We start from the raw sequence: 13,780 nt of genomic DNA on the forward strand, positions 1-13,780 counted from the left end.
GTGAGAGAGAGAGAGTGAGAGTGAGAGAGTGAGAGTGAGAGTGAGAGAGTGAGAGTGAGAGAGTGAGAGTGAGAGAGAGAGTGTGAGAGAGAGAGTGAGAGAGAGAGTGAGAGAGAGAGAGTGAGAGAGAGAGAGTGAGAGAGAGAGTGAGAGAGAGAGTGAGAGAGAGAGTGAGAGAAAGAGTGAGAGAAAGAGTGAGAGAAAGAGTGAGAGAGTGAGAAAAAACCGGGTAATGGATTGGATGATCATACTTAATGGAGAACAGGCAAGGCTCAACGACATACTTGTGTTCCTATTTTCCTGCTCCTATCCGCCAACTGCTCTAGAGAAGTGGTCAATCAGCTTCTTGAATCATTCAAAGTGTGTGTCTTGGCATTTATTGGTCTCCAAGTGCACATTATTGGGGGTGAACCCTATTTTCACCTGAGTTTTTTTTAAATAAGAAAGAGGACTCTTTACTAACATAGGGTAGTGTGATCAAAGGTTCATTCACCTGAAATGTCCAACTACCTGTCTCTTCTGCTTCATGTGCTCAGTAATTAAATCATATTCTGGAAAATAATATATTCTGAACCATTAAAGAAACAAAAGTCTAGAAGGATTTATTAGGTTTGACTGTTCTGAGTTTGTTGTTTAAAGAATGTGATTACAGACAAAAGACACTGTCAACATAATAGTAATGGTATTCATCCAGAAAAACAAATTCACTAGTGAATATCAGATGACAAATTTTCCTTTCTAAGTGACCCACAAAACACAAATTCAAAATGCAAGTTTGATTACTTGTAACTGCTTCATCAACAGACAATTCCTGCAGGTTAACGGAATTAAATTTTACATTTTTGTTTTGAAAATAACCTAATCTTGCTAAATCTCCCATGAAAGGTCCGTGGATAAGTAATTTGAAATAGTCGGAAAACAAAGAGATTACAGTAGTGCTATTAAAAGTTAAATGGATACAAAATTAGCACTTCGGTACTGCAACATTGGTAAATTATATCTTTAGGTTGGTGAGGTTTCCTTTGAAGTTTCACAGAAGCTGCTAAATTCATAATTTTTGAAGTAGTGAACAAATCCTTCAATCAATCGAGAATGACCTAAACTTTATCACTCTCACAAAAATTGCTGTTTTGAGAGGTTACATGATTCTAATACCTTCCTATGGAAATTCAGTTCCGCTTTGGTTCGTTGAACCACACTTGTTAATTCCATTCAGTGCCTAGATTAATGGCAATTTAACTTATTATTGAACTTACCAACAGATATTGAATCGGATTTCAGGTGCAAGTGCCACATATGCAATACTGAGCGGTTGTTCTCCTTATGTTCAATGACCACCAAAAAGAATTTTTCTGAAAAGCCATCATGTGGTTCTTCTGTAAATTAATAAACAGTGGTTCAAATAATTTGGATCATTACCTCGAGAACAGTTCGTCAGCAAATGTTAAAGAAACACGAATTATCTTTGGACAGGAGTCCACTCCCATTCATTGTTTAGCAGATCTTTTCATCCATCTCCAACACCCTCTCTCCACCTGGACCTTTGTTTCTAAACTCTTACTCATTCTCAATCTTTTCAAGAAGCACTGTTTGCATGACATCAACCACCTTAATACTTTCTGTTCCTCTCAATCATTCTAACTTACCTCCTTTCAAACTCGGTGCACTTTATTCATTCAGATCGAACGAGATTTTGTCGTCAAACCACATGCCATGGCATTCTGATCTCTACTTTGCAGAGGAAGAGCATCAATTTTTAAACACCACTTCTTTTCCCACCTGGACATGAACCATCACACCAGTGTTTCCAGGACTGTCAGTCAGCTTAGCACCTCTGTGTCTTTGGGTACCTGCATGGGGCTTAGTTACACCTCTTTGGGATATGTGGAATTTCCTTGTTTCAGCTGTTCGCAAGTCCCCTCCCAGAACTCATCCTCCAGTGTACTCATGATTAAATGTGCACCACATCCTGTTCATTCAGAAATGGATAGGTTGAACAATTTTACTTTCAACTTCCCAGTGCAACTGACATTTTCCTTCTGAGAGACTTCTTGGTCCTCATTTTCTGGGGCAGACTACCTACTAATACTCATCACAAGCCATCAAATCTGTTACCTTGATGACAGTTCCTCACACATTCCTCCTATAAAAGACTCAATTCTATTTTCCCAGATTCTCACTCTCCAAGTTTCTTCTGATACCACCTTTTGCAAGGTCTTCCTCTTTTATTAAGCAAAGATCTCCACTCCTACTGTTATGGTCGAAAGGAACCACATCCATGAAAGACCCATTTTTGCCAATATACATTCTTCCCGCTACTTCTAGCATGATGCATCACCAAACACATATTTCCTTCCTCTTTTAGCATTCCAAAGGGACCATTTATTTCATGACACCTCTGGTCTGCTTCTTCATCACCCCCAACTGTCAAGTGGTGTATCCAGTGGTGTAACACTTGATTTTTTTTTTTAAATTGTCTTCCCCCTCACTGGTTAAGGCTCCAAACAGTCCTGCCAGTTGAAGCAGTGAACTATTTGTATTACCTTCAATCCAATCAACTCTACCTGCTGCTCACATTGTAGTTTTCTGCCTTGGTCTCCCAAATTAGACTGGGTTCAATACCTTTGTTCAGTTTACAAGCATAACCTCGATCTTCCCACTGCTTGCCATTGTTATACTCTCATGGTTCTATCCTCAGCCTGCTGCAGGTTTGCATTCAAAGTCCATGCAAGCTCGATGTCTCATTTTCTGATTTGGCATTTTACTGCCTTCCCGACACAACACGGCATTCAACAGCTTCACAGAATGAACTCTATATGCCGTTTTGATATTTGTCCTTCTCCCCTCCACCCGTGCCATATTGTTTCATACTCTTGCTTTCAGTCAAAGATGATCTGTATTCCACCATTTAACACATACGTTGGACCAATATCCTTCTCCAGAACTATTACCACTCCATTTGCCTCTTGTTCTTGACACCTTTAATCTCTAAACTCCCTCAGCCTCTAATCTTTTCCTCAATTTCTCTTTCCTGTTGTTTACTGTTCCTCCTTCCCACCTTCTGTATAGAAACCTATAATTACCATCCTTTTCCCAGCTACCATTAGTTCTGAAGGGTCACTTGACCCCAAACTTTAACTCTGATTTCTCTCCACAGATGCTGTCAGACCCGCTGAGATTTTCCAGCAATGTGTTTTTGTTTGTATTTATATTTAGTATTGTAGTTGTATTCATTAACATGTGGGAATTAATAGGTAGGCCAACATTTATTGCTTATTCTTAATTGCCCTCAAGACGGCAGTAGCGAGCAGCATCCTTGAACTGATTCAGTGCATGCAGTGTAGGTACACGCACTGCACTAACTAAGTGTGCTCCCAAATTTTAATCCAGTAACAGTGAAGAAATTGGAATATGGTTTCAAGTTAGGATGCTATGTGACTTGGAGGAGAACTTGCAAGGTTTGATATGTTCATTTATCTGTTGCCCTTGTTCACCTAGTTGGTGGAGGCTACAATTTTGAAAGGTGCTGTTGAAGCATCATTAATGAGTTATTGCAATAAGTAATTTACATGAAACGCTACGTCACTAATGGATGGAACAAATGTTGAAGGTGTGGACGCAATGCCAATCCACTGAGCTGCTTAGAGTGCTTGAAATGCCAAATTGAATTTTAAAATGGGACTATGTTGATAAGTGACTATTGTTTGAATCACTACCTTTTCTCAGAGATTTCCAGTTATATTTATTGTAAAATTAGGTAACAGAAACAGAAATAAAGTCAATGTTTCAAACCAAGAACTGAAAGATCATGGAGCTGACATGTTAACTCTTCTCTCTCCATAGGTGCTGCCTGGCCTATTCAGGATTTTCAGCATTTTGTTTTTATTCCAAATATTGCAGATTCTGGACACTGGATTTGTAAAATCTATTATAATTTCAAAAAGAGGTTTACATTGTGGCAATTTAAAAAAAAACCAAACACCTTAGCAAATTTCAAAGACATCTTGAGGCATGTCAGGGTCAATTTCATTACTAACAACACTTAAGCAAATGAGTATGGGATAAGAAAAAAGCTAGCTTAAGTAATATTCAAATAGAAAAGCAGCTAATTTATTTATCAAACAACTTTTAGAGTCACAAAGCTCCAAAGAGATTTCAAAAGGGTAGCTCCAACTATGTGGACTGGATGGTAAAATAGTAGATGAGATTAAGTGCGAAGTGATGCAGTCTACACTCAAGAATGTGCAAAGACAACAAAACTAAAAGACAATTCTGAAGGAGATGCAAGAGCTACTGATACACAAATTAAAGGTGGCAGGCAAAGATGAGAAAGCAGTTTACAAATATGGGATCCTAGACTTTGTAAAAGTGACAAAGAGTATAAAAGCAAAGTTAGGTGATCCTTTCATGAAACATGAGATCAACTCCGAAGAGTACTGTGTTTATGTCAGGGCAGCACACACTAAGGAGAATATGAAGACATTTGAGACAGTGCAGAAAATAGTTATGAAAATGATTTGAGGGCTGAGACACCACAGTTACAAGGATAACCTTGTGTTGTGTGATTTTGAACTTTGTCTTCCCAGTCCAATACTGGCACCTCCACATCAAGGATAATTTGGTTAAGCCTGGGCTGTTTAATTTGGGAAAGTGATAGTTGAGATGAGATTTAACACAGATTTTCGAAATCCTGGTTGGAGCAGCTAGGGAGCAACTGTTCCCAGTGATGAGTCAAAAGTCAGAGGAATACTTAAGTTCATTTGTAAAACAAGAAATGACACAAGGAGAAACTTCTGCTATCCAGGGCGTAGTTATGATCTGCTGAGTGGTGGAAGTCATTTCAAGAGCTACTTTGAAAAGTTCACAAGATAATTACTTTGGTAGAAAATAAATTGCAGAGTTGTGAGGACAAGATTGGGGAGTGGGACTAGCTGAACTGTTCTTGCAGAGACATGACAAAGTAAATGGCTGTTCATACCGCATCCATTATATGACTTTGGTAAGAACATGGGAAACATAACACATTTTTGTTTTTTTCATTAGTTTCTGTTGACCGAAAGCAAATTCTGTGCATTTGGTAATTTTAAACAAACACTGTATACTGAAAACACTCAACATACTGAGTCAGCAGCCATAAAGACAGAAAAAAAAAAGAGTTAACGTTTCAGGTCAATAACCTTCCTCTAGTACCAGAAAAGTATTACGGATGTATCTGCTTTCAAGCAAGTAGAAAGACAGGAAAGGCTATGTTGAAACTTGAGATTTATTTTGCTGCACAGATTGTGCCTGAGCTGCGGACTTGCTTAAGCATTATTTGCCTTTTCTCCAGGTTTGCTTCAAGTTGCCTTGAAGGTTTTATAACCGAATGATCAGATCAAACAACACTGAAGAATTTTCAGCAAAGCAGTGTTTGGTCACATCAGAACTTGGAGGTGACTGCACATACACGCTCAGATGGCAAAGTGTACATTGTTATGTCATGTACAAAAGTCCACACTCCACACTGTGCATGCGCACATAAAAGGCACAGTCTTGTAAATGGGAATCAAATTGGACCAGAGGGGTCACAATGGACAGGCTGCATTGAGGTGGTGGTGGGGGCACGGCAAATAGAGCGACAGAGAATATGCAAGTATGTTGGAGGAGGTAAAGAGAGGAATGACTGGGTCCATGACTTGGGGAACAGGATGGAAGAAAAAGAAGAAATGATTGGTTTCATTTTGTTGGGGGAAGCCCAAGAGGGAATGATGAGGGTCATGGTTTTTGGCTAGGGGTGAGCATAGGAAGTATGTTAGACTGATCTCCTCCCTGGCCTGAACTTGCTTTTCAACTTAAAATGTTAACTGCTTTGTCCATAGATGCAGCTGGAGCCAAAACTGATAAATGTTTATTGGAAACAAAAATAAACCTAATTTGCAAAAGTAACAAAAAAACAAAATAAAAACATCACTGAAGAAAAAAATAAAATACAGCAAAGCACCAAAATATTAGCAATTATTGTATTTAACACTTCTATAGGTGAAATGGTTTGATGCTATCAAACAGTAACCTTGGAAACTTGTATTTTAACATAATAGAAGTAACGCAACATCGATAGTATTATGCTATAAACAGTCAAAAGTAGTGCAGAGACAGTGCACGTTAAATTACATTTTCATAGAATTGCTACTGCGATTAAAGAACAAAATACAAGAAATATCACTATTCCACTGTCAAAAATAATTTTGGTTAATAAAGCATTGTTATCATTTTGAAAAGCGGATTTGCATTGAAGAATTTATACCTGCTTCCTGTTGTGGACTGGTTTCATTAGAAGTCTGTCCTTGCTTTTGCTGCATTTTCTTGGGTTGATTAACTAATATAAAATCCTCCTTAAAGACGTGAAGTAACTGAGTCTCTTTCCCATACTAAAACAAAGCCAATGACCAAGTAAGTAAATAACAATATGACATTGATTTATTTTGTAACAGTTTCATAACCTTGGGATGTCAAAGTATTTTATAGGCAATGAAGTCAGTTTCAAGTGCAGTCTCTTCTTATGAAGTACAGTGAATGTGCATACAAGGGCCTTCCAACTTACATGTGATATGGGTCAGGTTATCTGGATTCAGGGATATTAGTTTACTGATAAATATTGAGCAGAATACTAGGAGAACTGCCTGTTCTACTGTGGAGAGTACAACCAAATCATCTCAGGGCTTTCCAATATGGCAAGAGGACACTTGGTTTAACAACTCATTTGAAACGTTGCATAATAGTAGCGATCTAAAGTTTGGCCGACATTTTGAATGTCTGGTGAAAAGATTGAACCTTCTGACTTGGGCGTGATGGCTACCACAGGGTCAAGGCTGAACCTAGGAAGTTTATCATATCATATTCAAATTCATATCTGTTGCTTTGACACTTAACAAAACCCAGTATTTTAGCTTAAAAACTGATGGAATATGTTCTTGACTCTACTGACCAGTATTATTAAGAATCTCTTCCATCTGTTTTGACGTCACTGCCTTCTGACTACACAAACATGTACTCCCCTGGCATCAAACAAACTATTCTTGTTTCTCAAGCTGCAAGCTCTAAAAAAAAAACTTAAAGATAGCTGTATGCTATTTTTGTATTTTTCTCTAATATGTGCATGCAGTATCCACTATGCAAATGAAGTTTTAAGATAACTTTTCAAAAGCTAGGAGGTCATTATGATGGACTGTCTTAGCGTAAAGTTGACAAGCATTTCTGTGACAGCTGATCAGTAGAGCTTATCTGATCCTGGAACAAACGGCATTACAGTGAAGTATGGGTGGTATCCATTTACTGAACTAAAAGGAGATGGGAATATCAAACTGGCACCAGTTATTGTCACATTTCTCTTTATTCAAGAATGACATTTACTCAAAGTATGAGTCCATGGAACCGAACAGGCCAAAACTGACAGATTTATGTACAAGTAGGGCAGGATATCCCATGAAGCAGTGGACCCAGAGTGCAGGGTTTACTTTGTCATTTTCTCTGCCATCAGTCTATCATGTAATTGAAACTCTGGAACTCAAAGGAGCAACGATGTTTGATGGACGATTAATGGCTAGCCTCAACAGTTGGTAATTATACTTGCTCCAATTATCAATAACAATGCCTTCCTACTTCAAGAGGAGCTTGACCATGAACTGTTGCTTGGTCCTTCCCCAGACACTGTCCACTGCATTGAGAGAACAAGACCTAGAAAAGACAACAGTTTCTGGATAGCTGAATGATATGATAAATTAATCCCTTTATTTGTATGTGAGAAGTTAAGAAAAAAAATTGATAGCTGCCCAAATTACCATATCCATTTCTGTGCTTATCAATTAAGTTCAGAATGGGGTATGTTACCATGTTAAACCACAAGTTGTGATTCAACTTTTTGCACTCTTGCCTGAAATACTAGAATATAACCAATTCCAGGAACAAAAGTATACACCTCAGTTGACATCCCAGTGTAGCAAGAACAGAATGCAACACTGCTGGAGATATTCTATTTTGAATGTGTTACTTCAATGAGGCCTCTGCCCTATCTGGTGGATGCAAAAGATCAGATGGCAACATTTCGTAGAACAAGGAACTTTCCCTTAGTATTTGACCACTATTTATCCCTTATCTTATGAAGCATAATCTCTGGTAATTCTCATAGTGATTTTTCTCAAAAAAGAAAACACCATTGTCCCAATTGCTTGTTGCAGTTCCCGCATTACAACAGTGACTACATTTCAAAGGTTCATTGGCTGCAAAACACTTTGGGATAGGACGTGGTTGTGCCCTTCTGTCACATACACAGAAACCTGCCTTTGCACAATTATCACAGCAATACAAGTGCAAAACACTAAAAGTCGTGAAAAAATGGACGAAAGCTGTCCAGGTTCACAGTCAACAAGATGTGAACAATATTCAGGTCTGGGCTGACAAGTGACAATCATACCACACCTATGCTGGGCAATAACCATGTCTAGCAACACAGTACTGACCATCTCCTCTTGACATTCAATGGCATTACCACTGCTAAACTTCCCTGCTTGCAACATTCTATGACTCAACATTGAGCTGAAACTCATCTGGGTCAGCCTTTGTAGATACAAGAACAGGTGGGAGTTGAGAAAATCTGCGATGAGTATCCTCAATACCTGTCCACCACCTACAAGGCGCAAGTCAAAAAGTGTGGTGTTGGAAAGGCTCTGCCAGTCAGGCAGCATCCAAGGTTCAGGAGAGTCGATGTTTCAAGCATATTCACAAACGTACGAATGCATGAAACAGGAGAATAAGAAGGACATTAAACCCAACGATCCTGCTCCACCATTCAATATGGTTCACATCATTTTATTTCGAATTCCATATTACCATCCACCACCATAACTCCTGATTCCTTTTTGTAAAAACAATCTACCACTGTCTTAAAAATAGTCAAAGACCTTGTTTACACTGCCATCTCAGTTCCAGAGTCGCACAGCCCTGATAAATTCTCTTCATAAGCTCATCACGACATTCCTGATGAAGAGCTTATGCTTGAAATGTCAACTCTCCTGCTCCTCGGATGCTGTCTGACCAGCTGTGCTTTTCCAGCACCATACCTTTTGACCGTGATCTCCAACATCTGTAGTCCTCACTTTCTCCTATCTACAAGGCATAAGTCACGAATGGGATGGAATACTATTCACTAGTCGGGAGCCATCAATTCCAATAACAATCAAGAAGCTTAACTAGGCAAAGGACTACATTTGATTGGCAACAGTCACCTTAAACACTCATTTCTTTCATCACCAATGCACAGTAGCAGCAGCACGTACCATTTAAGATGCACTCCGATAAATCATCTAGACTTCTTTTAAGGCACCTTCCTTACCTGTGACCTCTGCTGCCCAGAAGAACAAAGGTGATAATTGGATGAGAACATTATAACCTGCAAGGGCCCCTCCAAGCAACACAACTTCCTGGCTTAGAGCCACGTTACTGTTCTCATATGCTGCTGTGTCAAAATCTTGAGTTAATGGGACTCCATACCTAACAGAACTGCAGGTGACTCTACATTACATGGACAGCAGTTCTCGGCACTGGCTCACCACCAACTTAGATTAGATTACTTTACAGTGTGGAAACAGGCCCTTCGGCCCAAGTCCACACCAACCCTCCAAAGCGCAACCCACCCAGACCCATTCCCCTACATTTACCCCTTCACCCAACACTACAGGCAACTTTAACATGGCCAATTCACCTAACCTGCACATTTTTGGACCCAGAGCACCCGGAGGAAACCCACGCAGACACGGGGAGAATGTGCAAACTCCGCACAAAGTTGCCCGAGGTGGGAATTGAACCCGGGTCTCTGGCGCTGTGAGGTAGCAGTGCTAACTGCTGTGCCACTGTGCACCCCATAAACTTATCAAAGGTAATTTGGTATAGGTAATGCATGTTGTCACGGTTAGCAACCATCTAATGAAAGAATTTTGTTAAAAAAAGCTACTTACAAGCTCAGTGATTGCATCCAATTCTATTATGCAGCCTGGTCTTGCTGTTGACTGCTGGCTTACAATATTGAATACCTCTCCAACAAATTTCTGTGACAACATATGAAAAACAGGAAAATTACTGTTCAAAATATTGCCTTTTGACAATTTCAAATGAAACCGCTGTTTAAAGCAAAAAATGTCCATAAATATGGTGACATACAACGTTGCACCAGTTATCAAAAATCCCTGTAGGTACAAATCTATTACGTACAAATCTCTACCATGTAGAAGGGAAAAGAAACTGCTATTAACAAATATCAGAATTTTCTTGTTTATCCTCCCTCAAAAAATGAATTGTTGATGAACATGTTCACAAAATATACTCTTAAGATCAAATAAAAAAAGTGTATTCAATTCCTTCAAGAATTGCTGAGCAAGTTGAGTTCAAGCTCAGCATCTTTCTGCAAAGTATGTTGGTAGGTAGAATGGCAAAAATCACCAACATCTACTGCATGCCATGAAAATTGAACATGCTAAAATACACACAAAATGTAGCAAAATATGCCCAGAAACTGTATGTACTGAAAAAGTTACTTCAGGAGAAATTAATATTTGTAATACTCAAAGAGCATTGAGCACACGGAAACTTTTACTTACAGCGATTTCTGGATTGGAAAGCTCACTTAAAAGCTTTTTGGCGTCAATAACAGCTTGATATAATCTCAAATAATGACCATCACTTGCCACAAAGCAAGCACTAGGAGAATTGCAATATGCACCTGAAAATAATAACAAATTTCAGTCAGATGCCATGAAGCATCCACAAATTTACTGAGTGGAATAGGTGACTGCACCAAAGAGTAAAATCTTTGTAAGAAGAGAAAAGCGTTGTAGCAGCGCACTTGAATAGGTTCAAGGTAATCAGGCAGACCCAACATGGTTTTGTCACAGGGAAGTCATGTTTAAACTAATTTATTGGAGCTGTTTGAAAGTAGTGGATGCTGAATCTTTAAATACTTAAGGCAGAGATAGATAGAGTCTTGATTATCAAGGAGATGAAAAATTATTGGGGAATGCAGGAATGGAGAGTTAAGACAAAATCATTTCAGCCATGATTGTACTCAATGCTGGAGCAGGCTCAAAAGGCTGACTTGGCTTTTCTTGTTCTGTGTTCATATTTGATGTTCACAGCAATGGTTTATTTGTCAAAAAGGATTTTCTTCCAGATTTGTAGGGTGAAACTCATGTTTGCATGTGTCTTGGGGTTATTTAGAGGGGAAAAACTTCCAAATGACAAACAAATTTATTTGATAATAAATCAATAATTGTGTGTTTATTAGTAAATTTGGCTGATGGATCTTTTTATTCGAAGATTAATGCAGAACAAGCACAATTGGTCACATTAGGAATCATGTAAAACTATTAAATTCTGGTTGTGTCCTGCAGAGGAATGGGGCTTTAGACAGACAGTGCAGTGCTCTCATCTCAATTGTAACAAAAAGTGACAGTTTTACCAGGATGCACAATTGAAGAAATGTTAAATTGGAAGTAGGGGGATATTAATGCAAATAGGAGAACAATAAAAGTAAAGACACCAAGTTTCTTGTGCATTATTACACAAAATAGTTTTGGCAACTGCTAAGACCTTTATAAAGATCGAACATTCACCTTAATTATTTACAAAATGCAAATCACGGCTAATAGAATTTGTGGCAAAATAAAGTTAGAACTTGCAACAGGACACGAGAATGAGTACAATAATGACCCGACAGAATCTAGGTATCACAGAATTAGTTCACATATCCCATCTAGGTTCTAATAGCTAAGAAGCTACATTTGGAAAAAACTAACTTTCATTTGAGGTCTCAAAACATGCATCACCTTCATTATCCTCTTCAACAGAATTATCATCCTGACTTAGAAATATATCGTTGTTCCTTCACTGCTGCTGGTCAAATCCTTGAATGCTCTGCCTCACAGCATTGAGGACATACTTACACCGAACTGACTCGCAGTTCAAGGTGACAGCTCATCACTACCTTCTCAAGGAAAATTAGGAATGGGTAATAAATACTATACCAGCTCGTGAAGTCACCATCCTTTGAATCAACATTAAAAACATAATACTTACCTAGACAGTAACTTGGGATTAAAGTTGGCAGCCAAGCGACATTTGAAAAAGCTGAAACATGGAGAGAATTGATTCTGGCCAACTCCGATACCCCTCCAGAATACGATAATGGCCCAACTGGATCTACTCGCCAAAGAATTAGTTCACTATATATTGCATTGGAATCCTGGAACACTGCTGCTGTACCAATGTTTCTCTTGTTTCTAGACAATGAACTACGAAATTGTAAGGAGTGAAAACTGCTTTCATTGTGCAGGTTTCCATCATCTGGTGTTTGTATTGCATTGTGGTAGGAAGTAGTCAGCAATAATGGCAAAACCGAATGACAAGCTAAATCATTGAGATGAAAGCGATGACCACAGTAACGTGACTTGTGAGATACACCAAGGACAGTTGAAAATGCAGACTCTTCTGCAAAACTGACAGCCCATTGATTCAAGGATCCATCTGCATGTTTTGAAATCATGAGCACATTAGGTGTGAAGATGCTGAGCTTTAAACTACCAGATGATTTATTTTGACCAGCAGAGATTAACATGCCAGATGTGGAATGAGTCATGCCTGGTGGCTTCAGTTTCCCTTGCTGAATAGCAAGATCTACGTTTTTTGTACAGGCATACATAACAATACTCTTGCTGAGAGAGTTTGCATCTCCAGTGGGGAATGCCACAGGAATTCTAGAGGCAAATGAAACCTAGAAAACAAAATAAACATTTTCAAGTAGTACAAATAATAATCATCCTATTTGCTTATTTAAAAGAGATTCGACAATGTTTATTTTGAAATCTGCAACATTGTTACAACAATTACTTGATAAGAAACAAATGAAAGATTGTCATAGGACTCATAGCTGTTCAAGCTTTCAGCATCTCGCAAGAAACTGAAAAAAAAAATCAAATTCCTTGAAGATGCCATTTTCAATACTCCCTAAATAATTCATTCTGGTGCACCTAGATGCCCACAGCAACACTAGATTCTCTCATTCAGGCAGAATGACTTATGACTTTAAAATCAGAACTTACTTCTGACCATTCAATCTTTGGATTTCACTGTTCTTGGAAGAAAATGTAGGATAAATTAATTTTACATTACACAATTCAATTTCAGAAATTGGAAACAAAGTTCACTGAACACAATAGTCGGAAGCAGAATGGTGTTTAACCTGCACTTGTCGAAACATCCCGGGCTGATACTCATCAAGCCAGTCAACATGCCACACCAGTAAGGATCCATCTATGGGGTGGATACTGAAGAGCATGTCTGCATTCTTGTTCCATTCTGCGAATAGCACTTCAATTTTATGATCAATCATGACAGCTGATGAGGTCTTTTCTCCATTACCTCTGTCTGAAAGTACAGATTGCATAAATCCTTTATGATATTCACTGCCTTCATCAATATCTGTAGAAAGGAATGAAGGGAGGAACAGAGCTTCAATTTATGAAAAGCTAATGGTAAGCAGTTACATCCCAGTATGATTAAGTATTTAATAGCTATAATGCAGACATTACTTCCAATCTTATGAACTGTACATCTGTAATTCAAATTTACAGATTTAGACATACCTTTTAATACTATTTTGAACAATTTAAATAAGAGAAAATGCACAATTCAAATAGAAGACATGCTTTGACTTTTGTGAAACAGGGAGATTTTCTGTTCATGACAAACACTGCTC

At 38.5% G+C, this 13,780-nt stretch overlaps 1 protein-coding gene across 3 annotated transcripts in view; it reads right to left on the minus strand.

Moving 5' to 3' along the window:
• Window positions 1-13,780, minus strand: part of dmxl1 (Dmx like 1) — a 233,485-nt gene that overhangs the window by 129,527 nt on the left and 90,178 nt on the right. For all 3 annotated transcript variants that reach the window (XM_043711450.2, XM_043711440.2, XM_043711459.2), the window contains exons 11-16: window positions 13,265-13,503; window positions 12,103-12,796; window positions 10,629-10,750; window positions 9,990-10,079; window positions 6,284-6,407; window positions 1,257-1,376 (exon numbers count right to left, since the gene is read on the minus strand). In XM_043711450.2, coding sequence (XP_043567385.2) covers window positions 1,257-1,376; window positions 6,284-6,407; window positions 9,990-10,079; window positions 10,629-10,750; window positions 12,103-12,796; window positions 13,265-13,503 — 1,389 coding nt within the window. The remainder of the gene's footprint in view (window positions 1-1,256; window positions 1,377-6,283; window positions 6,408-9,989; window positions 10,080-10,628; window positions 10,751-12,102; window positions 12,797-13,264; window positions 13,504-13,780) is intronic.

The sequence above is a fragment of the Chiloscyllium plagiosum genome, unplaced genomic scaffold (genome assembly GCF_037043375.1).
Source record: "Chiloscyllium plagiosum isolate Xiang-an unplaced genomic scaffold, Cpla_swu_hap1 HiC_scaffold_2, whole genome shotgun sequence".
Taxonomy (NCBI): Eukaryota; Metazoa; Chordata; class Chondrichthyes; order Orectolobiformes; family Hemiscylliidae; genus Chiloscyllium; species Chiloscyllium plagiosum.